At 37.8% G+C, this 19,231-nt stretch overlaps 1 protein-coding gene across 8 annotated transcripts; it reads left to right on the top strand.

Moving 5' to 3' along the window:
- Positions 1-117: 117 nt before the first annotated feature.
- LOC121904202 (serine/threonine-protein phosphatase with EF-hands 2) lies at positions 118-19,231 on the top strand. Of its 8 annotated transcripts, none has more exons than XM_042421813.1 (20): positions 118-196; positions 1,752-1,819; positions 2,089-2,342; positions 3,240-3,299; positions 4,607-4,615; positions 5,004-5,131; positions 5,239-5,293; positions 5,392-5,567; positions 6,561-6,675; positions 6,822-6,868; positions 7,668-7,834; positions 7,991-8,027; positions 8,643-8,792; positions 8,911-9,225; positions 11,838-12,023; positions 13,155-13,297; positions 13,716-13,822; positions 15,428-15,594; positions 15,716-15,803; positions 16,985-19,231. In XM_042421813.1, the coding sequence occupies exons 4-20, from the start codon at positions 3,248-3,250 to the stop codon at positions 17,236-17,238; spliced, it is 2,196 nt and encodes a 731-aa protein (XP_042277747.1). In that variant the 5' UTR covers positions 118-196; positions 1,752-1,819; positions 2,089-2,342; positions 3,240-3,247; the 3' UTR covers positions 17,239-19,231. The 8 variants fall into 8 exon arrangements, with proteins under 8 accessions (XP_042277747.1, XP_042277746.1, XP_042277750.1 ...); XM_042421814.1 differs by lacking the exon at positions 118-196 and having other exon boundaries at positions 207-1,819; positions 2,089-2,137; positions 2,213-2,342; XM_042421812.1 differs by having other exon boundaries at positions 1,752-2,342.

Here is a 19,231-nt window from a genome sequence, read left to right as displayed (position 1 = left end):
AGATTACTACATTTAATATGTGTTTAAAATTAGCTTTACTAATATGCAGAGTGAAGTAAATGAATGTTATTAATTTTTCACTGACGCTACTGACAAATTACATCCCATAATATACAGTTTATCGGGAAATTAGCACCCAGCTAACAGAAACGTTTGCTGTTACCATGGTGATGCATCTGCCGTCAGAAATTAGCCGGTAAGTGACAATTGTGCTAATTAATTAGTCATTTATCAGGTAATTATGGCACTCACTTTCTAGTTATAGCTTCCTAAATGCAATGTGTGTTTGCCTTTCCCTTTTTATATCAAACTGATTTGAAATATCTGGCCTTTTTACAGACAAAACATGCATTCACAATGATTTTTAACATTTTTAGACCAATAATAGATCGAAAATAACACATTACTAATTTCTAATTACATGAAGGATGATTACCACATTTTTAAGTTAGTGGTTCCTAAACTCTCTGGCTTTGTTACCCCTAAAAACAAAGCTATGTCTACTTGTGTTTGAATGATTTTCAAATATAACAGTTTGCTATACTTAATATTAAAATTAAGCTTTGCTAATAGCAGCGGGACGTTACACAGCCCTTTCACTTAAATGTTGTAGCTACTGACAAAGTATCCAGTATACTGAAACCTTTGCTAAAACTTAGAAAATTAGTTGTCAAATAATTAGTTAGCTAATAACTATTAAGGTAATCAGTTAGTCATTCATTAGGTAAAAATTATTATTATTATTACAATTAAACCATCCTAAGTGCAATATTTGTTTGCTTTCCCAGTTTTATATTAGACTGAAATTAAATTTCTGGCTTTTTGATAGGCAAAACAACTATGGACTTTGCACAACTATGACATTTCTATACCAATAATGAACAGATGAATCAATCAAAAATAACAAATTCATGATTACTAATCACATGTAGGATAATAAGTCTATTTCTAGGTTAGTGGTTCCTAAACATCTTGGCTTGTGATCCCATAAAAACAAAACAAAAAAAAACAAAACTGTATCTACTTGCGTTTGAGGTCAACCAACCAGTGATTTGATTTCTTATTTTGAATGAATTAAGTTGGTTCTTAAGATGTAAAATCAACCAGTATTTTACAAAAATGGCAAAGATTAAAAAAAAGTCTGAAATAATAAACATAACTTTGTATGGCAGAAATATGTTTTTTGTTGTTGTTGTTTTGTTTGTTTGTTTAACTTCATTTAACCAGAAACTCTTTTTAGATACATTTGTCTTTATTTTTATTTTTTCTCTGGAGGTACATCATCTCTTTGACAAGGGGACACCTGGCCTCAATGACAGCGTAAAATAGGCGTCATATAGTTGCATAAAACACATATAATTAATTTACGGTCATATCAAACACCACAAAACTGAACCAGAGTGACACAAGAAAGATAAAACTTTATTATTTTACATCTCTCAACTATATTGTGGTCCCTTATGGGGTAAACACTGCTTCTAGGTCACTTCTGTGTTTCATATTTTAATCTTTTATATTTTGGGAGGGGAGTTATAGCTAAGTAATGCCATCAGGAGGAAGTAAAATAAGTGAGATAGAGTCATATTTGAGCTTTTTACAATTTATTATCACTTCAGATTGGTGAAAACTATTTGAGGTGTCAAAAAGAAAGAGTAAAATAACTGCCTACTGACAGAAATAAATAACAGACAATCATAAATAAGTTTTTAAAAAACACTCAAGTGGACATTATAACGTGCTTTTTGGGGAAGGGGCTTTTTTTTCAGCTTTTCCTCAACACTTATCGAGCTGAACCTGTAACAGCAGACCTGAATATCAGGTAAGTTTTCATAAGAAAGAGTTTTGGTCCAGTAAAAACACCTGACCACACATGCGCACACAATCCTGGACTCCCAAAAAAAGCACCCTGATCAAAACATTTCCAAAAACAGATGCTGGCCTTCCTCCCGCCACCTGTGTTTACCTTTGCACTTTGCCATCTTCCTATATAAAGCCTAGTCTAGTCGCATCAAGTCATTAGCTCAATAATCCACTTGTAGCTTGGTGCCTTGATTATGTGATCTAAAGTCTAAACCGGCTTCTGCTCAGTCCGAGGGAGCGGCACAGCGGGGATAGCTGCACAAATGAGGCCTCTGTGGTGAGTTACTGGGTTCGTTTCGGTGCTGCTGTCATTCATCTACCGACAATGACCGATCTGATTGACACCCTGCAGTTCTTGACCTGATCCTGGTGGACTTTGTGGAGGATGAAACAGAGCAAATGTCTGCCTAAATATTCACTGAAACAGAGAACTGACAGCCAGACAACTTGGGAAGAGGTGACTGGACAGAGAAGGTGATCACGTAAGTAGATGACAGCTTTTAGAGAAGCTTTATTTTAGATTTCTACAGCAGGTAAATAAAACTGTAAGACATCAAAAGAGCAGAAACAAGCAGGGCATTAGCTGCCAGTTTTTGTGTCAGAAACATCTACTGAAGTTCAAAATTTAAAGAACCAAGTACTGGTTGGCTTTTTAGTGCAGTTCTGCCTTTACATAATCATTCATAAAACAGCGATTTGTTCTGGAAACATTCCCTGATTGGATGAAATTAGCCTGGTGCTAAATACCATTACATGTGACAAAAGCCACCCATATGTTCCTTTAAATAGGCCAAAGCAAGAAAAGACCTTTTGAAGTACTTTTTTGGAAGTTTTGTAACATTTTTTAAGTGTAATTTGTGCATTAGTTGGCTTGTCTTAGCTCCATGGAGGTATTTCCTGGCGCCTCTCTATTATATAGATTGCTTAATGTAAGCCTTCGTAGAATTCAGACAGAAACAGTCTTCCCCCGCAGGATTGAGGCCAGCCACTGAGGTTAGGGGAGAACCGGCAGATAACAAGATTAACGCGGCATGAAGTCGAACATCCTCTAGCTGCTGCTGCTGAGCCACACTCAGCTTTTTGCTCTGTGAATGAAGGCATTTCTAAGAGGCCAAGACTGTAGAAAATTCATTTACGAATGGCTGTGGAGTGTTGTGAACTTATATCTAAATCTATGTATACTCATATAGTCATGTATAGTCATACATATATATATATATATATATATAAATAGTCTATTTTAGAAAGAAGCTTTGAATTCATCTTGTAGTACTGAGAGAATACAGTTGAATGATGCTCATATGTTGAATCTTGCAGACAAATGACTTGGATGTTCATCAGTTTTGGCTGATTTGACGTGTGTTTGGTGTTTCCAACAGGAACAGTCATGGGATGTGGCGTCACAAAGTCCAACCAGTTCCACAAACACTCCAAAAAAGGTAACCATGATCCTCCAGACAGCTCCGAACACAGACTGTTTATCATTTTTAAATTCCTCCGATTGAGATAAGATAGTATGTCGTCATCCACCTACACAGACAAACTTCATGGTCGTCCATTTCTGAACATGAGGGGTGTTTTATGAAGCAAGATTACCAGTTAAACCTTGTTTACTTTAATTTAATCAGAATCATTTTTCAGGACATTCGGTTTCATAAAGAAGGTTTAAATGAGTCTGACCTAAGTAACCATGGAAACGTTTCCCTCCAGACGAGGCTGGATCAGGTCAGACAAGCTTTCACAGCTTCACCTCAAGTTTAAGTAATGTTATAATCAATCTGTCAGACTAAAACACAGAGTTTTCTCCAAAGGTTCCTCTTTACTGCTCAGTCTGTTTACAGAAGATGTCAAATTTATCATACTGCACTTTTTGCAAATCTAAACTCTTACCTTTTATTTAACCTAAAATATCTGGACTATCTTCCAGTCGACATATATGCTTTTACACTGCTGTTAAAATTAACCTAATAAACAACCTTTTTTCCATTGCTGTAGTCTCATAGTACTTTAAGTAGCAGTTTCACCATATGTTTTCTCTCTGTGAAAGTCACTTATATTCATCAAAAATGTCACTTTAATTAAATTAGACATACAGACGTCTAAAAATGTATAAACACAGGTAAGGCAGACAGCCAATCTAAAGGTATTCAAACAGTATTTCCAACATATGGAGTACAGCTAGAAAATTATTAGTTATTGTTATTTCATCTCATACATCCTGTACATTAAATTTGCATTATTGAACCCACAGTGACATGATGACAGTTAATACTGAGCTCATCCGTACTCGTCTCAGGCTCTCAGCTCACTGCTGGTCTACAACATGCTGCCGAAAGTTCTCTCTTGCTTTATTAATTGCAGTGACTCAGTTCCTTTTGGTCTGTTAATATTTTATTTTCAATCATATTAATCTTTGCTGCTCTGCAGTTGTGAACATCACAGTTTTGTGTTTTGTGTGTGTTTTCATCCTTATAAATTGATGTGATCTTTGTTTGATGACTCAGGTTTGTGTTTAAAAGTCATTTCTTAAACCAAACTCATCTGTTAACATCAGGTCTGAGTTGGCTTTATGAAACATGACTTTTCACACTGAGATCTGCTTTTCTGAACCTCCTTTATGAAACATCCAGTTGTCTGTCTTGTTTTTATTTGCTTAGCACTTCACTATAAATGTAATCTCCTTCTTTATATTTGCTGTATTAATGAATCTGTCTTTCCTTTCTTCTTTATGTTCTGCTGCATGCAGCCGTCACATGTAAGCCACATCTTCCATCCTTTGTTTGTCTTGTTGTTTTCTGTCTAATAGGAGAAGCCAGATGTTGAACATACTATGAAGCTTAAACCAGATATGTCAGGATCAGAACCTCTGGTGGAAAAATGTCCAAATCAAGTAGAAAAAAAACATGATATCAAGTTCTGTAGAAGTAAACAAAAAAGACAAAATCTGCTTAACTAAGTGTAAAAAGCTACATTTTAGAAAGAGGACTTACAACAGCTGTCTGTAGTTGTAGTATTGTTCAAACATCTGTATGTGACATCTTTTAGAATGTGCGGTTTTCATTCATTGAGGAAATTCAAACTTAGCTCCTGAAAAGTTGGAGATATCCTGTGATCATCTGTCGTCTCTGCGCTCTCTGTTTTAGCTATAAAGGCTGCTGTACTGATTCAGCAATGGTACCGGCAGTATGTAGCCCGCACAGAGATGAGACGCAGGTACACCTGGCACATCTTCCAGTCCATCGAATACTCTGGAGAACAGGCTCAGATCAAGGTGAGAAACTACAACAAATTATCCATTTTAGTTCTCTACTGTAGATGTTTTGCTACAGAGAAATAATAAATCTACAAGCTCAACTTTTGCATCTCTTCTCTGTGCAGCTTTATAATTTCCTCGGCTACCTCATGGATAATTTCACACCATCGAGCAATGAACGTAAGATTTCTTCTTCAATCAGGAGTTTTGGATTCATACGGTCAGATTTTTTCTTTCCATGAAACCTCTGAATTTGAACTCTTGTCTCGACCTTCTAGGAAATTTGATCTCGCACATCTTCAGAGAGAACGAGGTGTGTCGGGACACCGAGTGGGAGAGGTACTTCAGCTTCGACAACATCGACGTGCCGGAGATCTACTCAGGACCTCACCTCACCTTCCCTCTGACGGTGGAGCAGGCAGTCGGTCTGGTGGAGGCGTTCAGGAACAAGAAAGTACGTGCAAACCACCAACCAGTCCAGCTTCTTCACCAGCGTAAAACCCCAGTTAAAACATAAGTCACTGTGACTGGACAGAAATAACAGCATCAGCATTTAAAGTAATCAAAATAATAAGGTTATACTTATGATCTGATGTGTCTGTGTAAATGACATTCAACTGGAAAATGTTTAAAACAGGCAGACAGTTAATAAAAATGAAAGTAAGACAATTATTTTCACTATCAATTCATTTTGCCATTCACTTTATTGATTAATCGATAAGTTGTTTTGTCTATAAATGTCAGAAAGTAACAAAAATATTGGACTGCAACTAATGATTATTTCCATTATCAATTAATCTGTTGATTATTTTCTCAATTAATGGATTAGTTATTTGGTCCATGAAATGTCAGAAAATGGTGAAAAAAGTTGATCGCTGTTTCTTAAAGCCCAGGATGACGTCCTCAAGTATCTTGTTTTGTCCATAACCCAAAGACATTAAGTTTACTGTCATAGAAGACTAAAGAATCAGAAAATATTCACATTTGAAAAACTGGAATCAGTTATCAAAATAGTTGCAGATTAATTTTCTATTTGATTAATCAACTAATAGTTTCAGCTCTGAAAAAGTTGTGAATGTGACATCTTTCCTTAATGTGAGTTCAAGGATCCTTTCTCTGGGTGTCACACTGAATTGTGTTGATTGATTATTGGAGTCACCACTGAATTTCAAAAGCAGGATAGTAAAATACTGATAGAAACATGAAGATAAAACAGTTTCCACTGTGGATGATGAAGGGTGCATCCTGGAGAAAATGTATTATATTTAAATCAAGCAAATATTGGTCATTGGCAGTTATGTCTTGTGAAAGCAACGAGGGAGAAAAACATGAATGTATGAACCTCAGTATCAGTTATCAGGCAGTATGACAGGACTGTGTAGGACTGTTGATCCGTGTGTTTCTCTTTGCTCGAACCCCTCTTGCTAATGAGTCTTTCTCCCAGTAGCAGCTGCACTCGCGTTACGTCCTCCAGCTCCTCCTGGAGACGTGGAAACTGCTCCGGATGTTCCCAAATATCAGTCGTATCTCCACTTGCCAAAGCAAAGAAATCACTATTTGTGGTGAGTTTAAATAAAAGTTTCATTGTTTGATATTTTTAGCAACTCTGTGTATTTAATTGAAAACCTTTTTTTTTTGGGTTTTTTTTTGTTTCTTATTGATGAACTGTGTTAGTTCATGTACTGTTTGCATCTCTTCTTCATTGCAGGTGATTTACACGGCCAGCTGGAAGACCTGCTGCTGATTTTCTATAAGGTTTGAACCATGTCTTCTAAAAATGTTTGATTTAGAGGCACAATTGAGAATTTCCTCTTTTTTTATCTCATTAACTTAACTTTATCTTACAGATTGACATTTTTGTGTAAATTGTTTAAATACCATGATTTTGTCTGAAATGATTTTACAAATGTCTTCCAGCATTTCAGAGCTTTGAAATATATCATAAGCTAAAATTAGTTTATTTATCAGCTAAATCTTTATTAATAGAGGATATGTGTTACATTACACACAAAGGCAAAAACAAAACATTTTTGCCCATTTTCCCATTTCTCTTCCAGCTTTGCTTCTTATAGTCTCAAGATCTATGTTAGTTTTTCCAATAAGAAGATTTCTTCAACAATTATCAGCTATTGGTCCTTTGTAAGCGGTGCCACCTTCCCCGAGTTTCTTATAATAGCCTTTTTACTTGCTATTAACACTATTTTAACCGAATATCTGTCACCTCTTTGATAAATTAGAGCGATACAGTACTATATTACTCATAGGGACCTTAGTTGTTGTAACACTTTACGGACCATTTCCCAAAACACTTTTATTTTCTGACATTTCCAAAGTGAGCTGCTGCATCAAATGATCCACACTCTGTCCAACATACCCGACTAATCAGATTTTTCTAGTGGACTTCAGTCCATCTCCATGAATTGGTGGAAATTAAAACAGGACCTGCATGTAATCCAGTGTTTTGCTCTCAGTTGTGCGGCTGATCATTTGTTTACATTTGGACGACAGAATGACCCTTTAATACTTCTTTCTGTCGCTGTTGTTTAAATCACAGAATGGCATGCCGTCCATGGAGAAGCCCTACGTGTTTAACGGAGACTTTGTGGATCGAGGCAGAGACTCCATCGAGATCCTCCTCATTCTGTTTGCCTTCCTGCTGGTCTATCCTACCGAAGTCCACCTCAATCGAGGAAACCACGAGGACCATATCATCAATTTGAGGTAAAAAAACAAAAAAAACAAAACAAAACTGGGAGACATTGAACCCCAAAGTCCCACATATGAGCTGATCCTCCTGTTTAGGAAGAGAGTTGTAAGCAGATGTAATTAAATAATTAGTTTGTAACTGTTATCTTACTGTTTCTTTGGCTGCTGCAGGTACGGCTTCACTAAAGAAGTTTTGTCTAAATACAAGGTAAGTTACGATTGTGTGGACATTTCTTTTGTTTCCTGTTTGATGTGAACTCCTCGTCCCTGCTTACCAAACTAGTGTGCAGAGCCAAAATGTCTTATCCCTTCTATGTTTGGAGCCACAAATTAAAATGGTAATTAAACAGCTAAGAGAATTTGAGGTCATCAAACCAGCTGACTGCAGGACATCTGACTCTCTTGGCCTCTGATGAGTCAGGGAGGTCATGGTGGTCCAAAGACCCACAAAAGTAACCTCAGAAATCCCAAAGATTTAAACGTATTTTACCTTTTTCATGATTTTGTTTGGATTAAATATGAATGAAGAATTTAAGAGCTGCAGTTCTGGGAATAAAAGCTTCCTAAAATTGATAAATAGTGAATGAAAAATACCATAAACTTAAACCGTAAACTGTAACTCACAGACCAGCTCTCCTGCACAAGTTACTCTGATTAGTCAAAAATCCAGACAAACTTGAGATAAACAAAAAATAGAAATATAAAAGTTTTAAAGGTTTCAAACTGCAATGAAAAATAGAAAAATAAATAAGTATAACCCAAAAAGAAGAAGAATTTGAGGATGAAAGACAGAAAGTCACTTTCTGTTTGCTCTTCTCCACAGATGCATGGAAAACGGATCCTGAAGCTGCTGCAGAAGATATTCAGCTGGTTGCCCTTAGCGACGGTGATCGATCAGAAAGTGCTGGTCCTCCACGGAGGGATCTCCAACACCACGGACCTCAGCATCCTCGCCAGAGTGGACAGACACAATGTGAGGAAATATCATATGAGTGTGATGAACTCTGATTAACACGGATACACTCTCCCACATTTTCATTTTGTGTCATTCTTAGCAAGACAGATCTTAAGACAACATTATGTTTTTCTAGTACGTCTCAGCACTGAGGCCTCCAAAGAAGAGACACCGGAGCTCAGCTGGGATGTCCATCGACTCCGACATGGAAGAAGACTGGACCAGCAAACTCTGCCAGCGCCGGGCCTCCCTCACGTGTCCCAAACCTTTGGGCACCCGCAGCAGCTTCCAGAACCGCTCGCTGCAGGATTTCTCTGACCGGATCAAAGGGAGCGTGGATGACGAGGAGATCCGCCAGCGGAGAGCATCCATCTTCATCGAAAACAATGAGACCCAATCCATGCCCACTGAGTCCGTCAACAGTGACAACGCCGAGGAGGAGTGGAGGCAGGTGAGAGTGAAAACGCAGCAGAGACGTTCACACTGACACATTTTTATCTCACTAACTTGTTTGCCGCAAATCCAACTGATCCCACATAGTTTTTTAAGGACTCCCGTTCTAACACCATGTATATAAAGTATATAACAAAACAGTAATATCACTAAAATGTTAAATGATTCAAAATTGGATCATCTTACAATAGTTGCAGTATTTTTAGGGTGACATGTAGGGTATTTGATCTTATTTATAATTAAAAAACAATTGCCTGAACAAGTAAGAAACCAGATTGTGAGACTTCATAAAGATGGGAGAAGGTACAAGATCATCATCAGGGTACTGAACGGAAGCTAAAACACAGTCGCAGCAGTGGTTAGGAGGGACAGGAAGACACATACTACTAATAACAGAAGGCGCAGTGGGTCTCCTTGAAAAATGATGGCATGCACAATTAGCTATTTACGCAGCCTTGCATTGACCCCATCTGTTTGGATCAGATGGGGTCCAGCATGTTAAGCGTGGACCCGGCCAGGACTACCACAGAGACTGCATAGTACCGACTGTGCAACATGGAGGTTGGAGTGTGCTGATATGGTGCTGCATGAGTGCAAAGGGTGTAGGGGAGATGACATTTATAGATGGCTCTATGAATGCAAGACTGTTAATCCAAATACTGAAAGAAAAGATGACTCCCAGTCTCAAGAAGGTTGGCAAGAGAGAAATTGTATTAAACAGACAGGATTTGTAATTACTTAATATTTAATCCCTATTGATCAGAGGTGTACTCAGTTTTGTTTATATATTGTACACTCACCAATCACTTTATTAGGAACATCTGTGCTAATCTAATGTAGTCCAACACAACAGCTCTGCCATAAATTCTACTTTTATGAAGGTTTTACATCTTCAGTTTTTGTTGACATTGTCAGAAAGGTGATAATTCTACTGTATATTTATTATTGAAGTCATAGTGGGTGGTGGTGGTTTACTGGAGTGCATTATATTGAAAAGGGTTCCTAATATTTTGCCCCCTTCATGTATGTTAATGGAGTGGACAAAATATTAGGAACACTTTTAAAACACTTTTATTAAAGGTGATTAAGTACCATAAGCAAGATAAATTAATCAAAATAAAACAGAGCAGAAAAATGATTAAATATAGTAATACAATTATAAAACAAGGAGAAAAGAAGAGAACAAAAATGAATACACATGCACAGATACATATAAAGATGTACTGTATATGTTCAGGTATCTGATGAAATAAATGTGCACTCAGGTGTTTGAGGGTTTGTTCACCAACTCAGTAACGTTTCTGAATTACTGTTTGTTATGTTAACGAGGCACAATTCAGTTAGAGGAGGTGTCGGTGTTTTAAAATGGTGAAAATTTAGTTATTTTTTCCACTGTGAGTGAAGTTATGAGTGTAGACTTGTTGTTTTTTTGTTGTTTTCAGGCCTCAAAGTATCACACTTATATCACACACGCTATTTAGGTGGCAACTGTCATAAGGGGGGGTGTTATTTCAGTGAGGTGTCATAATCTTTGTTCCTCTGCTGTGTCCCAGTGGACTAAAACAGTCCTGAGTCACAACAAGTAATCAACACTCAGCTCAGAGGAGGTGCTGTGGATTGTTGCCTATGTGGGCCTTAAAATGCTGTAATCCACCGCGTCATTAATCCCTGTACGGTGAGTTCAATCTTCTTTTCAAACTGGCCGTCAGCACCTTAATCTGTGGCTGTAAAAGTCAGTGATCTCATCTGGCTCTCAAACGTGCCGGCTGTAAATCACTCAGAGGAATATCGTCAGCAAGCAGACTGAAATTCAGATTTAGAGATGGTGAAAATATTGTTTGTTTCTCCACTGAAAAAAACTACTTTTAAACAGACTTAAAGACTTTAATTTGTACCAAAAAATAATAATAAATCAACATGAAATTATGAAAATAATCATATGATTATATAGAAATTACATTTTTAAAACAAAAAAGTAAACAAATACTTCATTAAGTAGTTAATTAAAACTCAAATCATGAATTCAATAAAACAATCTCTACACAGGGTCCTTTAGTGACTGTTCTGGAGCTTTCGGTCATATCACATGATCATCCCTCAGCAGATGGAGTTTGCCCAGTTGTCACAAAATTGTTCGTATTTCCATTTTTCTGAGCACATTAGTTCAAGTCGAGTTTATTGTCGTCCCAACTCTGCACAGCAAAGGTCTCTCAGAAAACCTACAAATAGACATTTGGATTAAGAACAAACACGACACATTAATATAACAAGTTATAGCAAAAAACAAGACACATATCATCTGTTTTGGCTTAAAAGTTAAGATTCAAAGTTCATTTTTGCAGTTTTTCCTCATCAGGAAGATTGTGTGCTACAATCTTTTTGTACTGTGTTTCAATTTCAGGGTTGTTGGATCTTAAATAACAGAGTGTGTGCAAAGTTTATTTAATAACTATGGTCAACATAAACTGTAACAGTCAGTAAGAATTCATGTCAGAAAGGGTCACCCTGGTTGAGTTACATGTGGAATAACAAAATAATTTCAGTACCAGAGTCCATAGATTCAAACTGAAAACTTCTTCTTCTTCTTCTTCTTCTCTTATGCACCACTAGATCCTGGACCTGCTGTGGAGCGACCCCATGTCCCAGGATGGCTGCATTCCCAACGAGCTGAGGGGCGGAGGCTGCTACTGGGGCCCCGACGTCACCGAGGACTTCCTGAACAGACACAACCTGCAGCTCATCATCCGCTCCCACGAGTGTAAACAGGACGGTTACGAGTTCTGCCACAACCGTAAGGTGAGCTGATAATCTAAATCCAATCTAATCTTTACATTCATCAATTTAACATGTCGGTCTCATGTCTGAATAAGAACCCTGGTCGCTTTTATGTAAAAGTCATGATGGCAATACAAAAGTCGGACTTGTAGCATTTGTTTGTCACTTTAAACACAGAACAAATGTGTCCTGAGTCTGAATTTAATTCCATCCGATTAATATAAAGGCTACAGCAGCAGCACAAGATAAAACATGCAGAGAGAGAAACGTGTGTCTTGTTTCACTTTCTAAAGTCAGTTTTCCCTTTGCGGTGCGACTGGAGCAGAAGATGTTAAAAACCCTTCGTACAACCACAGTAACAATCATACTAGAACACGTCTCAATTTTCAATTTTAATTTATGCCAACTGTTGAATAAATGAACAAGCAGCATTTGAAAGAACAGGAATTAAAGAGTAACAGCTTAACTGATATTCAGTGATGGTGCATGTCGGACTTTATAAAAAAGGCAGCAGACTTTGCTCTCTAATAACGTTAAATGATGACATTGACAGTAACAGTGTGAGTGGATTCACTAAGGGAGGTGGAGTCGAGCATCCACGATGATCACGATGTTCATTAATTAAGACTTCAACATCAAAATAAGTTTTAAACGCCATCAGCGCCTGAGGATAGAGATAGCTGTACAGATTGTAAAGCCCCCTGAGGCAAATTTGTTATTTGTGATGTTGGGCTATGCAAAGAAATTTGACTCGACTTGATCAGTGATGCAACAGAAATGTCTTCTTCCTTCATATCATAACATTTTCAACTTACCACCCCCTCTCTCTCTCTCTCTGTCTGCTCCCTCTCGCAATATTGCACAAGCATCGTCTCTTCCTGTAAACGAATAAAGCCGTAAGGAACATTAACATAAAAGTCTCCTCTGTCTGAGTGACAAAAAGCCATCTGTTTAACATCTTGATGAAGTTATGTCCTCGATGTCTGAACTCACTATATAATCAGCTTCACGCAGTAGATTTGTCTGATGTGACTTAAATCAAATGCCAAAATGTTCAGCAGCGTGACGTTGACTTTCAAAACATCTCCTCTCACACTGCGCGCTGACAAGCTGTGACAAAAACACAACAATCGTTTCTTTCATTTCGTTTAGATCCTCACTCTCTTCTCTGCCTCCAATTACTACGACGTGGGAAGCAACAGGGGGGCCTACGTCAAGCTGGGTCCGGACCTTGTGCCTTATTTGGTTCAGTACCAGGCCAGCAGCATGATCAGAGAGCTTACCGTGAGACAAAGGTGCCATTTACATAGTGACTCATCCCACTGGAGCTGCAGCTAATTATTACTGTATTGTTTTCATTGTGGATTAGTTTCACCATTAATAGATTCATTATTTAGTCTAGAAAACAGTCCAAATTTCAAAGACATTCAATTTACACTGATATAAAACTGAGAAAATGTGCAAATTCACACATTTGAGACATTTTTGTGTGATAAATGACTTAAAATAGTTGAAGATTAATTTCCTGTTGATTTTATTTTTGCAGCTGTTACTGGATTAGATGAAAACTTTAAACATGAGAGCGCAAAATCACATATCCTAACATACGTTACCTTTTTAGACATCCATTGTGTAATATAACATCATTCTCTACACTGTTCTGGCTTCAATAGTTTTCATTATGTTCTGTGTTTGCTGTTATCTCGTCTGCAGCGTGGGACGAACCGAGCGCTCGGCCCTCAAAGTCCTGAGGGAGCAGCTGTTTTCACACAAGTCTGACCTCATCTGTGCCTTCAAAAAGTTTGACGGAGAGAACACAGGTGTGTGTAGCGTGAGTTTCACCGACCAATTCAGCCCTCAAACGGATCAGGTGTTACTTCCCAGGTGTTCATTTTTTATCACAGACGTCACATGTGCCTCCCGTTTCCTCGTGTTTCTTGGAGGACAATGTCTGGCTGGGAGGAAACGTGAGATCGCCTCTTTGTATTTTGTGTGGAGCATCATAATCCTCATTCAGGGAAAAAAAAAACATGTCGTCTGTTCCAGAGCGCAGAAACTTCAGCTGAAACTGTTCAACCACTTCAGAGATTTAATTTTGTTCATGCACTTTGTGTTTATCAAGAATATAATAAGTAAATAAGCAATTTTCTGTCACAAAACATCTCAGTTTTTCACCACAGAGTTACCTTTGTTTTTGCTTGCAAAGACAACTCTCTCATAAAATCATACATGACCAAATCCTGTAGAGTCACAGCACAAATCAACTTTAAAAACGTGTATGTGTGTGTGTGTGTAGTGTCTGTAAATGAGGAAAAACGTCACCTACATGTGAAGGGTCTGCAGGTCTTTCAAAGTCTTAAAAAGCATTGAATTCAGCCTCCTAAAAAAGCCCTTAGAAGGTAATAAAATGCCTTAAATTTAATTTACAAAAGTCTCATTAACATTACTGCTATAAGCAGTAATGTTAGTTATAAAATGTTTTTGTACCTGATTAGTGAATAAGCTGTTGGGAAATGTTATAAACTACAAGCGATACTGGTGGCTGTTTAATACTGAATGAGTTAATGAGTCTCAGTCAGATCTGTAGCAAACACTGCTGTCACTACTGTGAGCTGCAGGAGATCATCGACTCATAAAGCACCAGTGATTTTCCATCATACTTTCACACTTTGGGCGGTAGGATTGTGAAACAGGTATTAAATTGCATTCTATGTGGTATTTAAAAGGTCTTAAAAGTCTTAAGTTCAACTCGGTGAACGCTGCAGAAACTCTGTGTGTATGCTTCACAATCACTGACTCATCCACAGCTGTGTGGCTGGTAACATCCAGTCACATCATGCAGGTGTACATGTACACCTCGGACATGTTAACCTGTTCACTCTGCTGATTACACTCTTGCCAGTGCAGTTTGCTGCTGCAGCTCCCTCCACCTCCTCCTTATGTGGAATTTCATATTGTTGATTTTAACTAAGATTTAATGTTCATGCATGTTTAACCATACATGACTATAACCACATTGCTATAAAGGGTCATTTCCTTGACGTATGTTTCTCTGACTGAAATGTCTGTAATGAGACAGACTGGTGTAAAAAGATACAAATGAAAAGGGGACTCTGTTTTGCTCAGTTTTGATTCTACCTTGGCCGTTGCATTCGCCCTTTCTTTAGTTTATGCTTTGACTCTTCCTCTTCTGTCTGTATACACTGCTACTGAAAGTAATGCAAAACTAAATGTAATATATATCAAGTTCATGGATAAGATGAACATTAAACATGCACATCTAAGCATATGACGGGACTTGAATGTTGGCTGTAATTGAATGTTTTAATTAAAAGTAAAATAATGGAAAACTTCATCGTCATCCTCACAGACTGCTGAAGTCTCTGCTAATAAGAAAGTATTTCCTCTCCTTCCACCTCTGTCAGGTCTGGTGTCTCTGAACGACTGGGCCTCTGCAGTGGAGAGTGTGATGCGCCTCAGTTTGCCCTGGAGGATGCTTCGTAGTCAGCTGGTCACCTGCAGGACCAGCGAAGGCATGATAAACTACCACGAGTGGTTCAACGAGCTCGCCATCAAAGGACCCAATACGGATGTAATGACACATCAAAGCAGTCTCCAGTAGCTAAAGATATACTGGTGTATGATGAATAACATTTTGGATAAATTTAAGGACTTCTATCAGGATTTTTCTCACTCACATTTTCCCCTCGCAGCATATTGACCAGAGTCTGATTGAGACTTTGTACCGTCACCGCTCCACATTGGAGACCATCTTCAGGATCGTAGACACAGACAACTCAGGTAAAACACACTTTACTCACCACTGGCATCTTTTTCTTTTAAACAACATATTTTGTTCTTTCACTCTTAACAGTTCACCTTAAAATGTTATATTGCATTTCTGGGTTTATTTTGCTGTTTTTTTGTATTTTTCAAAGTGGCAAAAGACAAATCACGACATCATGATCATAATGTAAAGAAATATCAGGTTTTACTGTCAGTTCTCCAGGAATCAAAGTGATTTTCTTAAGACTTAATATTGTGCATCAACCTCTAACAGAAACAGCAATGGAAAAAAGGCCGTCGTAGAAGCTTATTTTAGTTTTATTGCATTTAACAAACAGCAAAAAAGAGGAAATGAAACAGATGAGACAGGAGAGGTCAAGAGGCTGTAGTGGACCATCCTGTCAAATCAAGTATAATAATTGTAAAAAAAAAAAAACAAATATAAAAACATGAATTGGCCAAATAAAAAACACACAAATACAAACAAAATAAAGGACAGCAAGAGACACAAAACAAACAGAGCATCGTAGAACCAATTAGCTGACAATAATCACACAAGAAAGAAAAACAAAGCTAAAATGAATAGGATATCATCAAAATTAATCTAGTAGCCTGAATTAACTGGCCATTTCTTTTTAAATGTTAAAATAATAGCAAGATCTTAATAATTTGTAGTTTGGTTTTCCATATCTGTGTGGCAAAAAGACGCAGAGCTATATTAACCTGCATCAGAATGCAGTAAATCCAAACATATGTTTCTCTTTGGATAAAACTGTGTCACTCTAATTCTGGAAAAATGTGCCTTCTGGTCAATAACTTGATGAAATTACTGCACTGATGGACAGAGACGATCTAATGAGAGACCGTCTGTCTCACTGGAGGCGTAAAGTGTGTCAGAGACTTGTAATTTGTTTGTGTCCAGATAGAGATGGTTACCGAGGTCAGCCTCCGTTAATCCACCTGTGGCTTGCAAACGAGGCCACGGCAGGTTACGCCCTCCGGAATCCTCCCGGTTAAGACGAGGATTAACCCACTGATCTACTGATGGTCTTTCCATCCCCCCCATCCCTTATCTCAAACACATTCCTGCTCTGCTTTCTCCCTACACTTTTTTTTTTTTATAATCTCCTCCCATCACTCCATCCATAAGAGCTTCTTTTCTATCCTGCATCTTTAACCTTTAACCTCCTCCTCAGGCTTCATCACCATGGAGGACTTCCGGCAGACATGGAAGCTGCTGAGCGTCTACCTAAAGATGGAGATCACGGACGAGGCCATCTCCGACCTTGCAGTCACCATCGACAGCAACCAGGACGGCAGCATCGACATCGAGGAGTTCATGGAGGCCTTCCGCCTCACGGACAAGAAGAGCCGCCTGGAGCGAGGACGCAGCATGTTCATGGGGACGGCCCCCGACCTCACCAAGCTGGAGGGAGACCCCAACATTTGAGCAGAGAGAGAGAGAGAGAGAGAGAGAGAGAGAAAAGACTGAACACAGAGAGCAACCTCCTTCTTCTCGCCAGGTAGCCAGGCGGCGAAGGAGAGGGTGGGGAAGTGGAGCCGACGCAAGCTGCTTTAATGACGCACACTAAGACGTAGGATGCTGCTGAGCAACAGCCGTGTGGATCACATGGGATTAGGAAGAGGTCAGAGTTCAGGGTGTTTGACAGCAAATGCTTGTTTCATATTTTGAAGCGGTTTTATTCACTGAGGAAGTGTCTGTGAAGCACAACTGAACACCATGAAGAATATATTTCTCTCTTGTCAAGTTAGAATAGTGATAAACTTTGCAAAAAAAAATTCACAAACACCGAAATAAAAAGGCATCATTAGTAGAATAATAATTCTAGATACTTTGATTACAGTTATTTTGAGGATTTTTTCATTTTATATCCATATCTTTCATTATTTTTAACAAGAAAAGACTTTATAGATGAAAAGAGTAACTTCTGCACACTGACTCTAAACCACAGATCACCTGTAGACATGTTTTAAGACGTATAAATATACTTTTGTACTTTATAAATTTGTGTCTGATAAGGTTTTTCCACAAAAAAGTTCAGTTGTTCGCTAAAAATTCTTAAAAATGACATCTGTTTCTTCTTCCTCATTGAAAAAATACAAGTTATAATAGTGAAAACAGCCGCCTAGAGTCAAACTGCACATAGATCATTCTGCACAGTGAAGCTCAAACATCAAAGTAACAATAAGCATAACTCATTTTTAAATGGATGTTATGATCGCAGTCGGATCTTATGAGATCAAAATGTTTAAAAATGGCTACCATCTCGCACAAAGTGAAAAACATCTCAAAATATTGAACAATTCAAGAAGTAAACAATTAAAACTCACCAGGAGTACAAAGACAATAATCACGAATCACAAATATATCAAAAATACTTACATGAAAATAAACATTAAAAATATTGCACATGACAAAAAAACATTAAAGACAGATTTAACCAGAAAAATTAACACACACTAATAAACATGTATGTTATCGCTAAGACTGTGGACTGACAGGAAGCTATAACAGAAATAAACCCATATATAGAGCTGCAACAATTAATCAATTTGACAATCGACAGAAAATTAATCACCAACTGTTTTGATAATCAGTTAATCTTTCTTTAGTTCTCTGACTCTGTATCAGGGAGGACTCTGGACCTCTATGAGATGCATGACTGTCGGTTTACGTTGTACATTCAGTTTTTTAAAGCTCTCTGTGAGTCAGCGTGCAGACGTCACTCTTTCCACTGATGCTGATTTCCAGTAGCCTTGCATCGACATGCGACGTACGAATACTGTAACTACACTCCTTCTAAAGATTTTATAGATACTAGAAACTAATACGTAAATTACACAACATGTAATTGTGCAGCTCTACTGTACATTGTATGCACAAATCGCAAATTAAAAGTTGCCAGTGCCTTAGCAGTAGGAGCATTTTTAACTTCCAGTGATGAAGTTAAGTCTAGTATGCACAGTGTGTCAACTGCCAACAAAGTACCGGGGTCCCTGCTCGTCTCAGTCGGGATGTGAACTCATACATATTTATTTGACCTCTAGGACGTATGATGTATCTTCAAATTGTTGCTTTTAAAGCCAAGATCAGTTCCTTTTCAGTTAAATCTGCTCAGTTTTAATTTTAAATAATGTATTATTTAACCACAAGAGACATTTAAAAAAAAAAAATCATTAAATGTAAATTTGTATGTATGGTTTGTTGGTTTTTTAGCTTGATGACCATGTAAAACGTTTACTGTAAATACATCACAAAGTTACATTTGTAGTATTTATTTGTGTGTGTGTGTGTGTGTATGTGTGTGTGTGTGTGTGTGTGTGTGTGTTTGAGATTAGGGATGTTTATGAATTGCAATTTAAAGAACCATCACTGATCCAGATGTGGTTGTATTGAGGAGGAAAACACTCAATATACAGTA

The sequence above is a fragment of the Thunnus maccoyii genome, chromosome 9 (genome assembly GCF_910596095.1).
Source record: "Thunnus maccoyii chromosome 9, fThuMac1.1, whole genome shotgun sequence".
Taxonomy (NCBI): Eukaryota; Metazoa; Chordata; class Actinopteri; order Scombriformes; family Scombridae; genus Thunnus; species Thunnus maccoyii.
Note: the sequence above shows the minus strand (reverse complement) of the source record. Positions and strands in the feature narration are given on the sequence as shown.

Excerpts from the sequence above, each read along its gene's own strand:
- LOC121904202 (XM_042421813.1), top strand. The coding sequence starts at position 3,248 with ATGGGATGTGGCGTCACAAAGTCCAACCAGTTCCACAAACACTCCAAA. Across the intron at positions 8,028-8,642 it reads AAGTTTTGTCTAAATACAAG|ATGCATGGAAAACGGATCCT; the intron begins GTAAGTTACGAT and ends TCTTCTCCACAG. Across the intron at positions 15,804-16,984 it reads CGTAGACACAGACAACTCAG|GCTTCATCACCATGGAGGAC; the intron begins GTAAAACACACT and ends CCTCCTCCTCAG.